The sequence below is a fragment of the Trachurus trachurus genome, assembly GCF_905171665.1.
Source record: "Trachurus trachurus genome assembly, chromosome: 8".
NCBI lineage: Eukaryota > Metazoa > Chordata > Actinopteri > Carangiformes > Carangidae > Trachurus > Trachurus trachurus.
Genome location: NC_139905.1, coordinates 5252428 through 5273683, shown reverse-complemented (window position 1 = coordinate 5273683; position 21256 = coordinate 5252428). Strand labels below are relative to the sequence as shown.

At 43.4% G+C, this 21256-nt stretch overlaps 2 protein-coding genes across 2 annotated transcripts; both read right to left on the bottom strand.

Annotated features, from left to right (window-relative positions):
* Positions 1 to 1546: 1546 nt before the first annotated feature.
* tmub2 (transmembrane and ubiquitin-like domain containing 2) lies at positions 1547 to 8757 on the bottom strand. The gene is made up of 3 exons (XM_083977206.1): positions 8665 to 8757; positions 4608 to 5281; positions 1547 to 2829 (listed from the first exon to the last, which is right to left on the bottom strand). Exons 2-3 carry the CDS (start codon positions 5264 to 5266, stop codon positions 2421 to 2423), a joined length of 1068 nt encoding a protein of 355 aa, XP_083833332.1. The 5' UTR covers positions 5267 to 5281; positions 8665 to 8757; the 3' UTR covers positions 1547 to 2420.
* An 828-nt stretch (positions 8758 to 9585) lies between these two features.
* On the bottom strand, positions 9586 to 18424 carry asb16 (ankyrin repeat and SOCS box containing 16; the record flags this gene model as incomplete). Its single annotated transcript, XM_083977183.1, has 7 exons — positions 9586 to 9818; positions 10390 to 10500; positions 11725 to 11808; positions 12963 to 13371; positions 14927 to 15194; positions 17340 to 17502; positions 18221 to 18424. The coding sequence occupies 7 exons, from the start codon at positions 18422 to 18424 to the stop codon at positions 9633 to 9635; spliced, it is 1425 nt and encodes a 474-aa protein (XP_083833309.1). The 3' UTR covers positions 9586 to 9632.
* Positions 18425 to 21256: the final 2832 nt, after the last annotated feature.

Below are 21256 nucleotides of genomic sequence, written 5' to 3'. Positions count from 1 at the left end.
TCATTTAATAAATTACAAAAAAAAGAAGAAAAAACGCCTCAATCTTTATTTATTTTTTGCTCGGTCCCAAAAGTTCAGATTCAGTTGTGTGTGTTTTTTTTTTTAGAAAACTTCTGTTGCGGCTAATTAATTTTCCAACGTTTGGTCAGAATCTGCAGTAACATTTATTGAGTCTTGTGACATGCACTAAAGACAAGTGAACTGTTGTTTGATCAGAACAGCTCAAGTTGTAGTTTGTGCGTCTGTGCAGCGACAGAGATGTTAGTGTTGTTGTGAAGTTTTTCTTTTTTTTAATATATTATTCAGGGATGCAAACGGGTCAGGACCAAAAAAGAGAGGAATTGTCTGGCGGGGGGGGGGCTCACCATTAACAATAGCTTCTTCATTAAATCCAAACAGTCCGACACAGCGACGCACTGCTCCTTTAGTGTGTAGCTCATCAGCCCGGAACTCGCCGTCATGGACCAGAAGCGACGGCGGCGTTTGGCCTCAGTGTCTCGGACTTCCAGAGCAGCTACAGCAGCGTTGTGACCTCAACCATGGTTGGTGAGAGCAGAAATGTTGTTGTAGGCCTGTGCATATTCTCATTTGTCCAGGTCATAGTATTTCAAAGGAGGTTAAATCGAAAGCAACTGGACTTATACTGAGTCTCCACACCAGATAGTTGGACCAGTCCCAGCCTGGTCAGATGCTACATGAACTGATGAAGCCTCTTGGATGAAGGTGAAACGTCTTCTAGACAAATAACTAAGTCCAGTTGAACCTCCTTTGAAAAAGAAAAAAAAGTTGTTTGCGGGCTCGCGATTTTTTTTTTGACACGAGTCAACGAGCGATAAATCGCGTATCTCGCGTATCTCGCGTTTGGTTGCGCGTAAAAGCTCGAGCGAAAAAAAAGCGTTGAAAAGCGATGAAAAAGACGAAGACGCGAAGGTCCCGTCGCCATAAAAGAATCGGGTGTATTGTCGCAAAAAAAAAAAAAGTCGCGTATACCGCGTCTCCCGCCTAATCGCGTCTCGCGCCTAATCGCGTCTTTGCGTCACGGCCTTTTACACCGCGGACGTAACGAATAAACGGTGACGGTGTGAACGAACAACATAGAACAGGACCAGACGTGGCGTTGTTTCCTCTTTTCACCTACAGCTCCACCACTCTCCCTTACTTACACAAACTACTGTTATTGTTGAGAGCAGAGAATTGTGGGATTTGTAGTTTTTGTGATTTTCCTGGTTCACACATGTATTTTTTTAGGGGCAAATGCAATCTGAACGATTCACACAAGTCACCTAATTGGTCATGAAAAAAGCGAGTTTCGCTTTTCGGCGCGCTGTTTGCATCCCTGATTATTTTCATGCTCAAGCACAAACGAGTGTGACTGACTGTCGTAATCTGAACATAATGTGATGCATAGGTTATTTTTTCTTCACTGCCGTGCATATACTGATGTTTGTACATAAATAAACACAAACCGCTCTCAGGAGAGACTCGGTTCTTGTCGTGCACGAACACACACACACACACATATAGGGTGAAAACAGGTTTGGTTTGAAATGCTTTAATCTGAAACATCACTGAAGCCAGAGCAGTCCAGCATAATAATCCTTGTTAAGTGCCAGATGCAGGTTCATCTGATTAATTCCTTCATTTTATTTACAGAAAATACACAAATATATTTACACTCTCTTCTCAAAAAGTCTCTGTCGTGTCTAACTGATTATTTAAATTAGCCCCGTTCTCTACATAGCAACAAAAATATCTCAACTTTTTCAGCCTAGCACCGAGGCAGCAGCTGTACAGTTTATATTTGCTTACATAGAACTTGAATCATCCACATAAACACAAAATAATAATAATAATAATAATAAAGAGTTAAACTGGCACACACAGCACAACAGTGAGTGGTTCCCAAAGAGTTTAGATTCTTGCATCTATCGGTTATTATTACTTTTTTCTTTTCTTCTTAAAACACAGAAACTGGATTAACGACAGTAAAAGAGCAGAGGAAAAGGAGGAGGAAGAGGAGATGACTGATAACTGATGACTGAGGACTGATAAAAGACGGCGTGAAGTGAAGTGAACCACCGGTCGTGTTCTGTTCGACGAGAAGCTAAAGTAAAGGTTCAGTTTGAAGCTGAATTTCACTCACTGCAGATTATTATTTACCCACGTCGTACACTGTACAATCACTCATCTTTATTTTGGTACATGCACAAACAGCCTCAACCAACCAACCAACCCACACTCACTCACATTCACACTCTGTGGTTTCTGCACCGAGGCCTTTTATTGTGATTAGTCCGTCTCTCCAGACTCTCACCCACCTGCTGCAGTTATTTTTATTGTACCTCAAAAACATTCAGCTGTGAGTGTTGCTGCTGCTCTCTTTCTCTCTCTTTCTTTCTTTCTTTCTTTCTTTCTTTTTTTTAGCGGCTGTGCATCCCGAATATCAGGAAGCTGAAGAACACAGTGACGCCCATGAGGGAGATGGTCGCCGGCGCCGTGAAGAACTGCCGGTAGTTGATGCGGAAGTACCACACCACGGCCAGCACCACCACGAACACCGGCACCACCAGGCTGCTGGTGCTGATGGCCACGCCCGCCGCTCTGATGCCCCCGGACACGACTCCTCCCCCACCGGCCCCGACGCCGCCGCCCTGAGCCCCCCCGTCCTCGGGACCGCCGCCGCCGGCCTCCTGGAGGAGCTGGGAGACGTGGCAGTGGATGACGCTGTTGTGTGTGATGTTCAGGGCCGACAGAGTCTTATCGGGGTCCTGCAGCAGCTGGCCCTGGTAGATCAGTTTGATCTGATGCTCCCGACCTGAGAAGTATTTACTGCAACGGGGAAAAAGAAAGAAGAGGCGTGTTAATCAATCAATCAATTAACTGAAGGGATAGTTCACCCATAATTCAAATTTCACTCATTATCTACTCACCCTCATGTGGACTAAGGGCTGGGAGAAGTTTCAGAGTCCTCCGTGGCTTCTCTGAGTTACAGCGGGGCTCCGTGCAGCACTGCATGTCCATATGACGGTGGCGAACGGAGCTCACTTTTCTTCGTCCAAAAAGACACACCAAAAAACATCCAAATACCTCCATGCTGCTCGTATGTAATGTCCCTCTTGTATTGAAGCCCCAACATGAGAAATTGTTCTGAAAAAAATTAAATAAGTCTATATTTTAAGCTTGTTTGTAGCGGAAGCTCCCAGTGTCTCAGTTCACTGCTCTTCCTGGTCCGTCAGAGCTTCTGCTACAAACAAGCTTAAAACATAGACTTATTTAATTTTTTTCGGAACAATTTCTCATGTTGGGGCTTCAATACAAGAGGGACATTACTGACGAGCACTATGGAGGTATTTGGATGTTTTTTGGTGTGTCTTTTTGTTACGAAGAAAAGTGAGCACCATTCACAACCGTCATATGGACATGCAGTGCTCCACGGAGCCCCGCTGTAACTCAGAGTAGGAACGGAGGACTCTGAAACTTCTCCCAGCCCTTAGTCGACATGAGGGTGAGTAGATAATGAGTGAAATTTGAATTTTGGGTGAACTATCCCTTTAATGAATTAAAGGGGAGCTATGCAAGTCCAGTCACTTTGTATATTTGTGTAGCCTTATCTGTCATAGACAAGATTACAGGTTATTGGGCGCGTCTGTGTTGGCTCCCAGTGAATTCTAGAAGATTTTAAAGTCCTCCTCTTTACCTGAACTGCCACTTGGATTTAACTAAGCTAATAGGTCAGAGTCTCCCATTGGATAATTACTGCATGGATGATTATGTTTCAGCTGGCAACAACTTATTTAACCCTCACTGATACAGTCTCATTTCTTAACCATGTTGGGAGACAAATCCTGTGGTCGTGGAAAAGATGTTAAAGGGATAGTTCAACATTTTGGCAAATTGGCCCATTGCCGTAATCCCTATAGTCATAGCAGTAGGTTCGTTACCTTTAATTGTCGGTGCAAGCTATTTTTAGAACGGCGGAGCAGAGCCGTGAGCTGCTCAGAGCTACGCTACGGAGGCTCATGGGATTTCTTGGTTTCCCTCATCAAACTCATCAAATACACAATCCAACAACTCCACAACGCTCTGGTGGACAAGTTGTGACCTGCACATTCACCACACTATGAGATAATAACACAACGTTACCAGACAGAGTTGTTTTAGAGGTAAATTCATGCAAAACTGCTGATGTGCGTTGCCTTCAGGGACAGTTTGTCAGCAAGCAGTCTCTGTATTTCCCTCTAAACAACTCTGTCTGGTAACGTTGTGTTATTATCTCATAGCGTGGTGAATGTGCAGGTCACAACTTGTCCACCAGAGCGTTGTGGTGTTGTTGGATTGTGTATTTGATGAGTTTGATGAGGGAAACCAAGAAATCCCATGAGCCTCCGTAGAGTAGCTCTGACCCATCTAAAAATAGCTTGCACCGACAATTATAGGTAACGAACCTACTCCTAGAACTGTAGGGATTATGGCAATGGGCCAATTTGCCAAGATGTTGAACTATCCCTTTAACCAGCACTAGTTTTCTGAAGCTGTTTCATCCAGGTAAAAATCCTGCTTAGTTCCTCTTTAATGTTTATCATGTGTTTGTTAGTTTGTTGACCGACCTCTTCAGTATTCCCACGGTATCTTCTGGTTCTACGACAGCCACCTCCTCCGTGTCGTTTAAAAACTTCAGCCGGACCGAGATGGACGTGGTGTCCATGGTGATGGAGTCGATTGTGGTGGTGATGATGGAGTCGGTCAAAGCTGCCAAAGGCTTTATAACCTCTTTATCTTCCTCCTCCTCTTCCTCCAGCTCCTCCTCTTCTTCCTCCTCCTCCTCCTCCTCTACTTCATCCTCCTCCTCCTCCTCCTCATCTGAGGCGTTCAGTCCTCCTCCAGCCTGCGGTTGTTTGCTCTGAATGTCCAGCAGCAGATCAGTCCTCACCCCCTCCGCCCCTTCCCCCTCCCCTCGCTCGCTCCCCGGCCCCTCGCCGTCGTCCGGCTTGTTCTCCTGCGACGGCGCCGGGGCCTGCTGCTCGCGCGGGGCGTCGGCGCCCGAGGAGCCGCCGACGACGCCGCCGTAGCTGTCGTGACCCCCGAGCCCGATCAGGGAGGCGTGGGCGCCCACGGTGAGGATGGTGCCCAGGATGTGGTCGCCCCGGTCGGCCACGTGGGTGGAGAGCCACGCCAGGATGAGAGCCAGGACCAGGAGCAGCACGCCGCCGGCCGCCGTCACCTCCTCCTCCATCCCATCCAACATGGTCAGTGCACACACTGCCATCTCTGTCCTCCAAACCTGGGGGAGACGATGACAACACACGATTAAAGCAGAAGTAAGCGATCCGGTGGTTTTGGCTAACTTCCTGTCAGCCGATGGAGTTAGTTAGCAGTCCCCGCCCTCGTCCCTACGTCACCACATTCACGCGCATCCCTTGGCTGCACACACAGAGAGGACCGCCCCTTTATGCCGTTCTCTCTCCTCATTGGATAAAGGTTGTAGGATACAAGGAAAGTTTTCTCCTCGGCTCAGAGCAGAGCAGAGTGACTGACAGACCCGTGTTTCAGACCAAACACTATAGAAGTAGTGTTGTCACGATACCAACATTTTGGTACCGGTATCGGTACCAACATGTTTTTCGATACTTTTCGATACTTTTCGGTACTTTTCCACATAAAAAGAGAACACAAAAAATGTCATTATTGGCTTTATTTTAATAGAAAAATTTTGGACCATAAAACAGGAAATCAGTAAACAGTTACTGCTGCTGCAGGATTAACATTCCATCTATATTAATCTGAACTCTTCCTAAATTAAAAAATGTCTGTTTAAAAATGAACATCAACTTGTTTTCTTTGCATTATTTGAGGTCTGAAAACACTGCATCTTTTTTTGTTATTTTGACCAGTTGTAATTTTTGGGAGAAATTGTTATCAGTAGTTTATAGAATGAAACACAAATGTTCATGCTACTCAAACATACACCTATTGTTTCCCATATGTAGACCAAATTGATTCTGTTCCCCCCACCCCCATCAACGCAATATCGTTCCGTTAATTCATCTCTCCGTAGCGCTGCTTCGCCGTGCTCACTCACAGAGAGAGAGAGAGAGAGACAGAGAGAGAGAGAGAGAGAGAGAGACAGAGAGAGCATGCAGCCAGCGGTGATCCGCGGTAAAAACAAAACTTATTAACGAGGCTGTGGCGGCCGTCTCTCTCTCGCGCGCGGCGCACACACACAGACACACACACAAACACAGGCACATGGACAGGTGGCGCTGTAACGGTAATGATAAAAAGCACCTTGCTTCGTTTGTGACTCGCTCTCTCGCTCCTCGCGGCTCAAATTACAATGCGGCGACTTCACGCGGCGACGTCACCGCTGCTGGCGGCGCAAAATGAAAGTACCGGTCCCATCTAAGCGCAGTATGGTACCGTTTTAAATGCGTTAGTACCCCGGTACCAATCTAGTACCGGTATACCGTGCAACCCTATATAGAAGTGATTGCTGTCGGAAGATAGAACTATTTAAGACTTATATTAACACAAATATTCCGCTTGCTTCTGCTTTAATTGATCGTAAAGATTCCTAAATACCGTTACTTTCCAAAAAGATTATGTCGGAACCATATCGGCAGATGTGCGCCAAAGTAAAGGAAAATGCACAGATACTGGTCCATTTATCTAATGTAACGCTGAATTGGTAGGAATTTAAATGTTAGCGTGTCATTTGTAATTTTAAAAAATGATTAAAATAAACTTAAACATTTGGTATAGATGGCTATTAATGACTTAAATATTTCAAACACTTCCTACAGGGGATTAATAACTGGTCCTGGTGACTACTAATGTAATTGTATTTTGACTATATTTGATTTTACACTTTCATAGTGTTGTGAAATGTATTGATGCATGATAATCGTGATAATCCTAATACCGTGATTATTTCTCTGACAATAATCGTACCAAGAAAATCTATAATCGGGACATCCCTACTGCAATCTATTTATTATTGCAACTTCCACTGACAACGTGGCGTTAGGTGACGCGTTGACTGTCAGGGAGGTTACAACAGATTCACATACACACACAGTGGTATTTGCCCTGTTTATCTCTGACTGCGTTGTGAACAATGTTGCTTATCAGCGAGCAACAGCAGCTCTTTTACAGCAAATCCAGATTCACAGGGGTTTTGTGCAGGTGTGACAAAAGAAATTCAAATCTTATCGTCTTCTCATCACATTTTCCAACCCACTGGATTTTCCTAAACAGGCATTCTCTGTGACTAATGATTCATTTCATTGATGAGTAACCCCACAGTTATCTTTTCAATTAATCTATAAATACTCAGAAAACAGTTCAGTGGTGTTTGTTGTGTTATTCCCAAAAGCAGAAGATGATGTTTCCCCCCAACTAGCACTTCAAAAGATTTTTAATTAACCATCAAAGAGGTGAAGACAAGTTTAACTCCTTTTTTCCTGCTTCAAACTTGAGAAACAATTGAGTGACAGACCTCTATTGTTTTTTGTTTTTTTTACTGTCTTCTGAATCTGTAATCATCCCTGACACAAAAGGACAGTTGACTCAGCTTCAATGAACTCGTATCACTTCTGTTCTCCCAGTTTGACACGTCGTGCAGCAGCTTATAGATCGTCACATCAACATCTGTCCCCCTGCAAACAATGGCAGGTGGGAACCAAAGTGCTCCTCACTAGAGGGGGGTTGTAAATGTCACACCACCTACACATTATGGATATACGATATAATAAAGTACAGCAACTGGTAAAGACCTTGTAAAATATGCTAATGTTAATATAATAGACACCACGTGATCTATAACACATTAGTATAATAGCTTATACCAAACTGTAAGAATAATTGTGGTTACAGTGTAGTACAACTTGTTCTCATGTAAAATTAAGTGACAGTTACGGATGTTGATTTGGTTTCGTGTGTCTTTTGGTTTTATATAAATATAGAAAAAGCAGACTTTAGCCAGAAGCTAAATAGTTTCATAACAGCTCCAGGATCAGGACAAAGCTACTGTTGTTTTACCGTCTCTTCATCCCCTCTAATGAACTCACACACACACACTCTATAAAGACACTGATTCACAACTAGGTGCTATAATTACACACAGGATAATCACCAGAAACAACAACCCCTTTGTGTGCTGTTACCATCGTTACAGGCTGTAAATTAAACGTGTTAGCATCAACAGCAGCAGCAGCAGCAGCTAATATAAACAGTTGTTAACTTACTGTAGCTGTGATGCTAGCGCTAACTCCAAACCACCCGCCGGCGGCTAACGTTAATACACAAACCGTGTTTCCTGTGTCCTACTTCTCCTCATATTCTTATATTCAACCTTAAAACACACATATACAAACATAAAAAATTATAAAAACCTCCGTCTGTGTCGCTGTTGGTTGTTATATTGCTGTTTATCCGTTGTAGCCCGTAGCTAACTAACGGTTAGCGGGGCTAAGCTAGTGGCTAACTAGCTTAGCTTAAAAAAAGAAGAGAGAGAAAAACCCGAACGACCTTCGGCTGTTTACGGTTCGATCGGGGAGCTCGTGCGTTAGTTAGTCCGTTACCGACCGGTGTGTGTAGGGGGGGGTGGGGGGGTGTAGGAGGAGGAGGAGGAGGGGGAGAGAGGGGAGAGGGGGGGTCGGCTCTTACCTGGCTGCTGTGAAATCAGAGCATGTTTTTTTGAAGAGGAAGAAGACGGAGCTGCTGAGCGCTGCTGGTCAACAGCTGCTCCTGGAAAACCACATAACAAACACCGAGGAGGAGGAGGAGAGAGGAGAGAGGAGGAGGGAGGGACGTCATCAGCAGGAGGCGGAGAGGGAGGAGGGAAGGAGCGCTTGTTTTGATGACGAGGTCGGCGGCTCCTTGTTGCTCCCATAGACATATATACATCATGTAATGTAATGTTTGTGTACCTTACACAAAAATAGTAACTATTGAGTAGCTAATGATTCAGTACTTATTACCTAGGCAGAGGTTCTCAACTAGTCTCACTCTGGGACCCACATTTTCCCATGGTCATTAAGTCGTGACCCACTTTTATAGAATTCAAACCAAGATTTTTTTTTTTAAGCCTTTAAAAACTCATTTTGCTCTTTATTGAGCAAAGTGCATTTCAGAGCACATGAATGAAACTGAGGAGGACCATGACAACTGCATGTACGGAAGTGAATAAAATAATATCAAACTGCACAAAATGGAGACCAACAAAACAATATATTTGACTTCATATTTGACTTTTCACTGCATTCAGGCCAGATTAATAAGAAACTGATATCTTTGCATTCAGAGCAAATAATAAGAAACTGAGGAGGACCATTACAACTGCATGTGTTCACATGTTTCGTGTGCCTTTCAAAATAAGTTATTTTTCAAAATAAAAGACATGTCCAACATCAGATGTGCATTAAATATTATTTACTTTTTTGACCAGCTGTCCTCCACCCACACAAGTTGGGTTTATTTGTACGTTCTGTCCATGGAGAAATCTTATAATGAAACATTGTCTAAACAACAGAGAAACATCAGTGGTGATAATAAAAGTGTTACAGAGCTAAAATAACAGGGTTTTTATTATTAGTAGGTTTCAGACAGTGTTCATGAAGCAGCTCCAGTCAGAGTCACTGCAGCCCGCCGTCGTTACTCAGCAGCAGATAATCCCTCACAGAGACGGGAATGTCCAGTTGACCGACGGCTGCGTGACACCGAGCTCCGAGCTGCAGCCGTACGGAGCATCGACACAGATGCTGCAGAGAGCGCGGCTGACCGCTGCACCGGCGCACCAGCTCCAAGAAAGACCGGTGCTCCTGCAGAGACACAGAGAGAGAGAGAAACTGAAAACACTGGGTCATCAAACAAGAAGAGATTTAAAGGGATAGTTCACCCAAAATTGAAATTGCACTCATTATGCTCGTCTGTAATGTCCCTCTTGTATTGAAGCCCCAACATGAGAAATTGTTCCGCTGGTCAGTGCAAATCACGCGAGATTTGCACTGACACAGGAAGAGCAGTGAACCGAGACACTGGGAGCTTCCACTACAAACAAGCTTAAAATATAGACTTATTAAATTTTTTTCGGAACAATTTCTCATGTCGGGGCTTCAATACAAGAGGGACATTACATACGAGCACTATGGAGGTATTTGGATGTTTTTTGGTGTGTCTTTTTGGATGAAGAAAGTTGGTATCCATTCACAACCATTATATGGACAAATACTGCTGCGCGGACCCCCCCGTAACTCAGAGAAGCCATGGAGGACTCTGAAAATTCTCACAGCTCTTAGTTGACATGAGGGTGAGTCGATAATGAGTGAAATTTCAATTTTGGGTGAACTATCCCTTTAAACACAGCAGCAGCAGCAGCAGCAGAGATCTCACCTCATACATCTCCTCAGACAGAGAATCCATCCAATCACAGGGAGGGACAGATGTGTAGGAGTTCAACATCACCTCCACTGTGGCAGGAGAGAGGACGCACTGCTTCAACATCTGGAGAGACAACACAACACATAAAGAACATTATACAACACTGTGGATACAGCTAGAGACCACTGCAAAGTTTTCATAACCCTCATGTTATGTTCCGGTCGAATGTGACCAATCACATGAGGCGGGGCGACAATAAGGTGTTAAAAGGAGGAGGAGCGGTGAAATGTTTAAGGGGTAGTTCAACATTTTGGCAATCCCTGTAGTCTTAGCAGTAGGTTTGTTACCTTTAATTGTCGGTGTAAGCTGTTTTTAGAACGGCCGAGCAGAGCCGCGAGCTGCTCAGAGCTACGCTACGGAGGCTCATGGAATTTCTTGGTTTCCCTCATCAAACTCATCAAATACACAATCCAACAACTCCACAACACTCTGGTGGACAAGTTATTTCTGAACTCTTCCTAAGTTAAAAAGTGAAAATATACTTGTTTTCTTTGCATTTTATACCAGATCTGAAAACAAAGCATCTTTTTTATTTTGTCTGGTTGTCATTTTCTGCAAATGAGTGCAGTACATTACAATATTTTTTATTTCAAATTTGGGATAAATGTTGTCAGAAGTTTATAGAATAAATAGAATATAAACTGGTCATTTTGAAGTGGTCTCTTCATTTTTTTCCAGAGCTATAATTTTTATTCATAATGTACAGCATGTCTCTCTTTTGTTCTAAATGTTTGTTTTATATCGTTTTGTATTTGCATATTTTTCTACTTTCTGCAACAACCATATTTCCCCTGTGTGGGATGAATAAACAGTCTTATGTTTTATTATCCAGCTTCTCTGTCAAACACAACATTAAATGAGACAAGAGGACAGAGTTGTTCTTCATTATTAGTGCATGAAAAGATCAGTCAAGTTACTTTTCACTTGAATTATTAACTCCATACTTTACAGGCTGAGAGCGTATTTGCACTTTTCCTGTTGATAAGAAAAAAAAACCTATTTTCCATTTCCTTTTTCCTTTCACACAGTCTGTTTCAGGCTCATCAGTCACTGTCAGTGTTCGTGTCAGGGAGTTTGAAGTGTGACCTTGCTGTAAAGACTTTGTTGCTGTTGTTTCATGTTGTAAAAATTGATTTTCCACACCCAGACTGTCAGAGCTGCTCTTCACCCTCCTCCTCTCCTCTCGGTTAAACTCCTGTCCAGCAGCTTCTGCTATAGATAACACTTTACATGCATCAGTCAACACGCTCCCCCCACTGTGGTTGTTTTGGGTTTTTTCTACTCAACCTTTGGCGAAGCTGCTTCGGCTCCGTGGTTCAGGAGTAATCGTGCTACGGCTTCGGGCTGCTGGTCTGGATAATCCTCCACCACCTTCAAGAACAAGTAAAACACATGTTCACATCGCTGCTGCAGCTGAAAACACTCAACTTTACATCTCTTCTCCTCCAGCTGAGACCTGTCACCTGCAGCAGACTGAAGCTTCCTTTATGTGCTTTTATTTAGCACATCCAACAATATCCAACAACATTTAAAAAAAAATATATATGATGTGGTCCTCCCTGTGTAACTTGTCGAATGATTGAGTTGAATTGTCTGGTGACTGTTCTATTTCTATTTCTATTTGTATGTGGTTGCCAAAGTATCCTGCATAAGGTTGCTGTAGTAGCTCACTTCTCATGTTGTTGCTTCCTGATATATGCCATGAGGTGGTCTTGCCTCACTCCCGAGTCCATGACCAGCAGATAGACACCATCCTTTCGACTGTGCGTGCAGTAACAAGGGAGATAGAGCCGTATCGCCGTAATTAGCTTAGCTCAAACGCTGGAAGTGTAGTGTTAGCCTGCCTCCTACCCGAGCTGAAATCAGCAGTCAGAAGCTGATTTCATTTTAGCTCTAAACTCTGTAAATATATCACTTTATCAACATTTCAAACATTTTTAGGCGAGAAAGTAGCCGTTTAGATCAGCAGTGTGTCGTTAATTTGTCTAAATACCAGCTGTTTACTATTTTGTTCGGACAAATTCGGCGCTACTCAAGCTAGCCGTTGTGACCAACGCACTTCCGGTTACTTTCACAAAATAAAACACCCGTTGCCCTTTACATACAGAAAACCATGACGATAGAACTTGTGCTTTTACTTTGAAATAGGAAGCTAACCTACCCTCGATGTAGCTAGCTTGAACCAAAATAAAGCGTCTTTGCTTGAACCCTCCGTTTTGACCGATCTCGTCCCGTTAGCGGCATTTGACCGCTCAAGATGCCTTGTTTTGTCAGCTCTGAGACGAAGATCGGCCCGCCGGTTTCCGTTTAGAGTTGCTGAAGAGTGTCTCTGATTAGTCTGAAGAAGAGCAGTATACGCTCGAAACGTTGCTGATATTGTTGGATGTCTAAAGGCCTAAATAAAAGCACATAAAGGGAGCTTAAGTGTGCGGTCTCCTCTTTTCTCCTTCTTTATCTACATTTATTTTTGAGACCGGCACCTTTTTTAACTGGATGTGCGCTACGACCTTTCTACTTTCTGTCACCTGCAGCAGACAGTCCATCGGAGTGTATCCTGCACAGTTGGCGATGTCGGCCTTCGCTCCGCGCTGCAGGAGGACGTCGACGATCGCGGGGCAGCAGTTTGAACAGGCGTTGTGCAGCGGCGTGTGCTGCTTCCTGCCGGCTGTTCTGGGGTCAGCTCCCGCGTCCAGCAGCATCTCGACCACCCTGAGGTAGCGGCCGGTCTCGGACGGCCTCTCGGCTCCGGAGCAGGCGGCGTTCAGCGGGGTCTCGCCCTCCTGGTTGGTGGCCAACACGTCTGCATCGTAGCTCAGGAACAGCTCCACGTGCTCCGCCAGGCCGCGCCGCGCCGCCACGTGCAGCGGTGTGAGCCTCGACTCCCTCATCCTCACGCTGACCTCTGCCCCCCCCTCTAACAGCAACTCTGCACACCTGCAATGAAGTGCATGTACGTTTCTGATCATTAACTATGAACAAGCATCAAAAACAGAGGATTTATTCTGAGAACTTAGTTTAAAAGCTCCTGTTTCTGCTGTTCTGGGTAAAAGAAATGACTCTTAAATCAAAGTGAGTTCCTGGATTCTTGGCAGGCCACTGAAAAAAAACCTATACAGATGAGCTTCACAAAATATTACAGGGATAGTTTCAGATTCTCCTCTCACCATAATCCCTATAGCCATAGCAGTAGGTTCGTTGCCTTTAATTATCGGTGCATGTTGTTTTGAGATCAGCGGGGCAGAGACGTGAGCTGCTCAGTGAATACAATGGAGGTGAACGGTACAGGTCCCCTGTCCCTCATCAAACTCATCAAATACACAAGCCAACAACTCCACAACGCTCTGGTGGACAAGTTGTGACCTGCACATTCACCACGCTATGAGATAATCATGTAAAGGCCTTTTCACACCAGGGACGTAACAAATAAACAACATGAAACCATTCACACCGGCAGCGATGCAAATATGCAACAATTATATTCCAAAGTTTCGCCTTGCCTCGGGTGGTTCTTCGCCTCCATGTCGTGTATTAAATCCGTTAAACACAACTACTCGTTAATTAACGATTAATTAACCAACTTTACTATATCCAACACAGCAGCTCACTGTCTGATCAATATCTGATCACTGTCCTTCATTTCGTTGTCTTTGTAAAGTTTGTGTCCCTTGTCAAACAAGACAAGGTGGTGAGAGCAAAGCTACTTTATTGCTAGTTCCTTCTTTGAGAGACACAGGTTGTTTACATTGTTGTCTTCATGCTACATGATTGGTTGATGCGTTTATTCGCTGGGCGAAAGCTCAGAAAAATCTACAGAATGTGCAGGTCACAACTTGTCCACCAGAGTGTTTTGGAGTTGTTGGATTGTGTATTTAATGAGTTTGATGAGGGACAGGGGACCTGTACCATTCACCACACTATGAGATAATAATATAATATTACGCGACAGAGTTGTTTTAGAGATAAATATAGCCGGAACTACATTCAAGACACGGCTGCTGGGCGGAGGGATTTCAAGAGCGAAAGTATTTGCTTTGTGTATCGCAATGTTACATGGTTATACGTTATTATCTCATAGCGTGGTGAATGTGCAGGTCACAACTTGTCCACCAGAGCGTTTTGGAGTTGTTGGATTGTGTATTTGATGAGTTTGATGAGGGACTGAGCAGCTCACGTCTCTGCCCCGCCGATATCAAAACAAGATGCACCGATAATTAAAGGTGACGAACCTACTGCTATGGCTATAGGGATTATGGTAATAGCAGAATTTGCAAAAATGTTGAACTATCCCTTTAAACATTCTTGTTTCTGCTTGTTTCTACTCTTGTTTCTGCTGTTCTGGGTAAAAGAAATTACTCTTAATAGGGCTGCAACTAACGATCAATGCATTCTTGGCAGGCCGTTACATTACAGATGAGCTTCACAAAACACTAAGATGAAGTTTGACTTCCTTGAACCCTGAGAGCATCCTGACTCCAGCTGCTCTACTCACTGGAATGACTGGGCGGAGCTGCAGAGGTGAAGAGGAGCGCTGCCGTCTGCAGCCAGCAGCTCAGGGTCCGCTCCGTGACTCAGCAGCAGCCGGACGGCGGCGGCGTGGCCCCCGATGCAGGCGTCGTGCAGGGCCGTCCTGCCCCCGGGGTCGTCGTTCACCTCGGCTCCACGGAACAGCAGCTCCTCCACGCAGCCCGAGTGTCCTCTGCTGGCGGCCAGACGCAGAGCCGACGTCTGTTTCACCTTGGAGCTCAGCGTCCACATGCCTGACGGAGGAACCAGAGGAACCAGACTGATTTAAAGGAGATACAGCGGGGGGAATAAGTATTGAACCTGTCTATAGACCTGTATAGTGTGCATGCATAGAGGCCATGGTGGTTGAGAGCATTACTCATTGTTTTTTTTGTTTTTAAAGGCCCCATGGCATGAAAAATGTGATTTTTGTTATTTTTTCGTGCTTGGGGAGGCCTCTGGGCCACGTATATACTGCCCCATGCATCAAACTGGTCATAAACGGAGAAACACACACCGCCCATTTCTTTAAGACGAGCGGATAGCACTTCCTCCTTTCTGTGATGTCACACACAAGGTAACTCCGCCCACCGCGACCAGTTGTTATTTTTATTTTTATGAATGCAGTTTAGGCTTCAGTTACTTGCCTGTGATTGGCCCGACCACATGCCACTCAAAAACAGTGAGCCAATCAGAAGAGAGGTTCTCATTCTCTCTTCTGATTGGCCAAATGACCTGTGCCTGCTAGAGCTCCAGAAAGAGGCAAGGCAACAGAAAGGGGCAGTATAAACGATATTAAGCAGATCACAGGTACTCAAAACAAATGATACATCTTGTTAGGGATATCAGCAGGTAAATAAACCCAGAGAAAAGTGCACAGCATGGGGCCTTTAAACAACTGTATCTGCTGACCCAGGTCTGTCTACAGCTCCGTCAGTGATCCTTGGCTCTTTCTTAGTTTTCTTTTGACTCAAGCAGAAATCTGAGGACCTGGTCGTGGCCAATTTATGGTGAAATGTTCTGGATAACGGTACTAACGGATCAAACGGTGCATTGGACACGTCTGTAACCGATGCATCAGGATGTTCTGCAACATCAGTTTCTGAAGGTCTGGAGAAGCTCTTTGCTTTCACCCATCATGAGATGCTTCCTCTGTGACACCTTGGTGATGAGAAACCTTTTCATAGGCGTCAACTGGACTAAAGCAGCTGATATTACTCTGCACTGACAGGGGACAGGATGACTTTCTAAATACTGACAGACTCCTTTCTTTCCTTCTTTGCCTTTTTGCACCTCTTCCTTTTCTTCATGTGTTCAATACTTATTCCCTGTGTCAGTTCACTTTATTACACATTACGGACATAAATGTTTGGATTTCTTTTGGCTTGTTGCCGACATCTGGTGAAATTGTCATGTCAACAGCTCGATTAGAAATAGATTTTCTGAGAAAAATGTTGACGCGTTCAATACTTATTTTCCCCGGTGTAGGATCTGATACAAAGCAGCGACTAGTAACACTTGCTTTTCTCTCTGTAAAGAGGATCATATTAATGAATTGGAAGGTACGGAAACCCAACTGTTTTTGTTTGAACAACTGGCTTAAAGAATTTATTGAATTAATAATGATGGAACGTGCAGCCTCAGTACTACATGAACTGTATAGAGAGGGTCAAGATGGACCCTGGACACTTATTAAAAAAATACTTAAAGCAGAAGTAAGCGATCCGGTGGTTTTGGCTAACTTCTTGTCAGCAGATGGAGTTAGCAGTCCCCGCCCTCGTCCCTACGTCACCACATTCACGCGCATCCCTTGGCTGCACACACAGAGAGGACCGCCCCTTTATGCCGTTCTCTCTCCTCATTGGATAAAGGTTGTAGGATACAAGGAAAGTTTTCTCCTCGGCTTAAAGCAGAGCAGAGTGACTGACAGACCCGTGTTTCAGACCAAACACTCTATAGAAGTGATTGCTGTCGGAAGATAGAACTATTTAAGACTTATATTAACACAAATATTCCGCTTACTTCTGCTTTAAAGAATTTATCGAATTAATAATGATGGAACGTGCAGCCTCAGTGCTAAATGAACTGTATAGAGGGTCTAGATGGAACCTGGACACTTAGGCTATTAAAAAATACTCAAGTGAGAGGAATGCACCTCAAGAGAGACTGTAATAGCCAGTATATATGTAGGCTATATGACTCCTAGTGTGTAGACAGAAATTCAACCCCACTGGGGAAATGTTGGCAGAGTGATTCTCTAACTACATTGAATATGTAATAGTCTGTAATTCCTGGTGAATGTCTTTTGTGTTGTGTGTGTGTGTGTGTGTAATGTCTCTGTTATATGTTGTAAAACTAAACCGTAAATTAAAAAAACAAAGCCATGTTGAAAGTCTGACCCATCTCTGGAGCCCAGACCATCTCCTCGTGCACCGTCTCCATCAGAGCGTTGACCATCCCCGGGTCCTTCAGCACCGCGTACACTCCTTTCATGTCTCCAAACATGAAGGTGTTGTGGACGGCCGTGTCTCTGCAGCGGACCTGTGGCGGCGGGGCTCTGACCTTGTGTTGGGGTATGGGGAAACACATACAAAACAATTAGCCTACTAATCCTATCTTCATACTGCAAAAGAAAGCCATTGGAATTATACACCAAAAGGATTACTTAGCACCAACCAATCCGCTCTTCATCAGTACCAAAACGTTGAAATTCGAAGACCTGGTTAATTTAAACACTGCTGTAATAACCTATAAGGCAATAAACAACCTACTTCCACCCTGCATACAAAAGCTGTTCTCAACTAGAGAGTCCCAGTACGACCTCAGGGGGACCTGCACTTTAAACAAACCAAAAGCAAGGACAAATACTAAAGCCAGATGCATTTCTGTTATTGGAGTAAAATTATGGAATAGCCTTGACAATGAATTAAAATCATGTAGGCTACAACTATTACCCAATTTAAAAGGATGTTTAAAATCAATGTATTGAATAAATATTTAACACTAGGATAAAGTAAGTTAATTATTATTACTAAATGGTGGTTCTGCTTGTTTCGTTTTGATACTATTCACTTTACTTACTCTACTCTCGAGTGTAATCTTCCTACAAATTTTGTTTTGTTTTGTTATTGTAATTTTTCTTCCTGTAAATAGGGTAGGCATTAATAAACTTTGCTTCTGCCTTCACCCTTTCGCCCTTTTGCCCATATTGATCATGAAATTTTGACTTGTTTGTGTATGTTTATGTTTTGTGGAATGGACGAATAAATCAAATCAAAACCTCCTGGAGCCTCCTCCTCTGCTGCTGCTGCTGCTGCTGCCTGGGGGGGGCCGGGGGGGGTCTGGGGGCCGGGGGCAGCGGGGCCCGGCTCATGGCTCTCCTGTGGGCCAGAGCGCGCCGAGCATCCTGCCAGTCCTGGTACTCCTGCTCCAGCCTCAGAGAGCGCAGCGAGGTGGACGAGAAGGCAAACGTGTCCTTTGACATGATGATGATGATGATGACGCCTGTAGAAAAATCCACACAGGAAACAGTTTATTTCTGCTGACAGATTCTCACAGGAACAATGAATAGGAAAGACAAAATAGGTTTTATGCAATTTCCCCTTTTGTGGTGAGCAGGAACAGGCAAAAACACAGTTTTTTCATGCACTGATCAATTTTGAGATTTTGGGCTATTTTTCTTCCTTAACATGTATTCTTTCAGAAAAGTCAAAAGAAATGGTAGAAAATCCACATTAGGGTTTTTATTTTACTTCATTTTGTCTCTTTCTTCAGTAGATTTCTATTAAATTCGCCAAAAGTTAACAGCTACTGTGACATACTGTGCTTGTTGTCTGACTATGTCATGTCAGGTATCATTGTAAAGCTCTCTCTCCTGAACAATGATGTAGGCTCAAAAAAAGTGCCATCTCCTCCGTATCCACAACCAATCGTAAAAGTATAATTAACATTAACAATCTATGGAATTTTACAGTACAAGTCTTTAAAGGCCGTTTTCTCAAAATGAGTTTTTCCTCAGACTCTTGAGCTAGAAATCTCCACTTCAGCAGCACTTACAGACACCAAACCTTCCAGTTTCATTCCTGTCTATATTCTGAAGGTTTTTACAGAGGGGATTGTTGATATATCATTCACAGCCTGATTTATACAACATTTTATCCCTAAAAACATGGCGAAATTTGATTTTTTTTTTTAGGGCTGGTGACAGTATTTTCTCATTTACAGAGTGATAAAACGAGATATCCAAAAATCCTCCTCTCTAAAAACTTCTGACTCTAATATGTCAACAAAATAAAACAAGAATTTTGAAAGTGGCTTTATCTGTTGTTCAGATTTCGGTTCTGCAAATGTATGCAAATTAGCACATATATTTAATCAGATATTGCCTCATTTACATATCTAAACATAACATTTGACAAAACTTGTAATACAAAAAATATTTGTCTTAATGTAAGTGATGAACTTGGGAAGTTTCGTGGTGATATCTGTTTTGTTTTTTTTGTTTGTTTGTTTTTACCCTATTCACCTGTGTCTCCCCTTATTAAACTCCTTGAAGCAACACCTAGCCTACTGGTTTCACGCTCTGGACATGACTGTTGTTGGCAGAAATGGAGTCAACTGTTACTCACCCTTCACTGGAGCTGCACTGAGTCACGGGGGTCCAGGCAGAGGTTAGAGAAAAGCCTTCATAGCTGTGATCGCTTCAGTTTCCCTTTTAAAGTTCAACTTGGACTACAACATAAACAACTTGTAAATGAAATGAAATGCCCTTTTCTCTGTGAGCACAGTCACACGGTTGAGGCTCAGACAACAACTTCTGCGCTGGTTATTATTAGCTCAGAATGCAAACTGACACTGACACTTGACTTCTCCAGGACGACCACCAGATGACAGCATTGATCCAGCATTGCCCCTGGAAAAAAAGAGTCAAGTGCACCAAAGAATAAAGAAAAGTCAAGATAGACATCTCCCTAATGCACTCACAACTTCTAAAACATCGCAGTGTTTGGTTTGCAACTGTTATATGCAGTAATGTGAATGTGAAAAAAAAAACAGCCACACCTGTCAAACCCTCAGTAGTAGATCAACAACTTTCATATGATAGGCTATTGAAGATATAATAAGAAAATGACACTGTTCTCTTTTGATTCTTTTTTTTTTTTTAGTATTAGTGTGTATCTCTACATCATTACAAATGAGGTAAACATCAATGATCATTGAAGCTTTAATAAGTGAAAAACATTATGGGGTTTTAATTCAAAATAAACACATACGGTAATTGTTCCTGTCTGTTGTTATGGAATTGTTATAATAACTAGTGTAATGGAACTTATTTATATTTAAAATATATTAAAAACAGAACAGTTCTATTGTTTAACATCAGTATTAAGTTAATAATCCTAATTATAGTCTATAAACTATGCGAGACCACAGGAAAAATACAAAAACCCAACCGTGAGTCTACTACGCCTACCTTTAGGAAGCGACGGCGGACATGCTGAGGAGTGAACCCTCTCGCTCCGCGCTGCGCTTCTACACTCTTTGTGTAAACATCTCCTACGTCATCACGTCGTGTTTGAACGTGGCGGCGCGTCAACGAGCTGCAGGAGAGGGAGAGGGAGAAGGAAAAAAACACTTTTTTCAAACAGTTTTAGGCCGTTTAAAGAAAAGACACAGGAAGTTTATTATATTTAAACGTTTGTTAAACTTGTTGAATGGCACTCGGCGTCTCTTGGACTCGGTTCAGCCCGATCAGACTCGGTTTTCATCGTTAAATCCAATGACTGCGATGGTGAGTGAACAACACACAACTAACAACCAGCTAGCTGAGCTAACTGCTGCTGCTAATAACGACGTTAGTTTTTAGTTTGTTTCACTTCGTTTCACCGTTTTAAGCTGAAACATCGTCTCTAGCTGGACTTTAACGTCATCAGTGTGTTGTTGTCACCTGTGTGTTACAGACCTGTAAGCTGAGTGGCCTGTTCAGCATCGGAGAGGATTTTGATGATGAGGTGATTAACACACTCCTACACACACACACACACACCTGTTTTCAACCCAGTGTAATGTAACGTAATGCTCCTCCTCCTGCGTGTGTTTCCCAGGACCTTTTTTCCCCCCCTCAAGACAGAAATTCATTCAAATTCAGTCAAATGAAATGCATAGTTTTCAACAGGTTGAGAGTCTTCTCAGCTTGGTTGTTGTTAATCAGTTCCAGTAGGGTGCCATACTGCTGGAGCTCAACAATGACACGAAAAAAGCAGGGTTTTTCGATCCAGATCATTTTGATTTGTGAATATGAAACTTTCCGAGAATA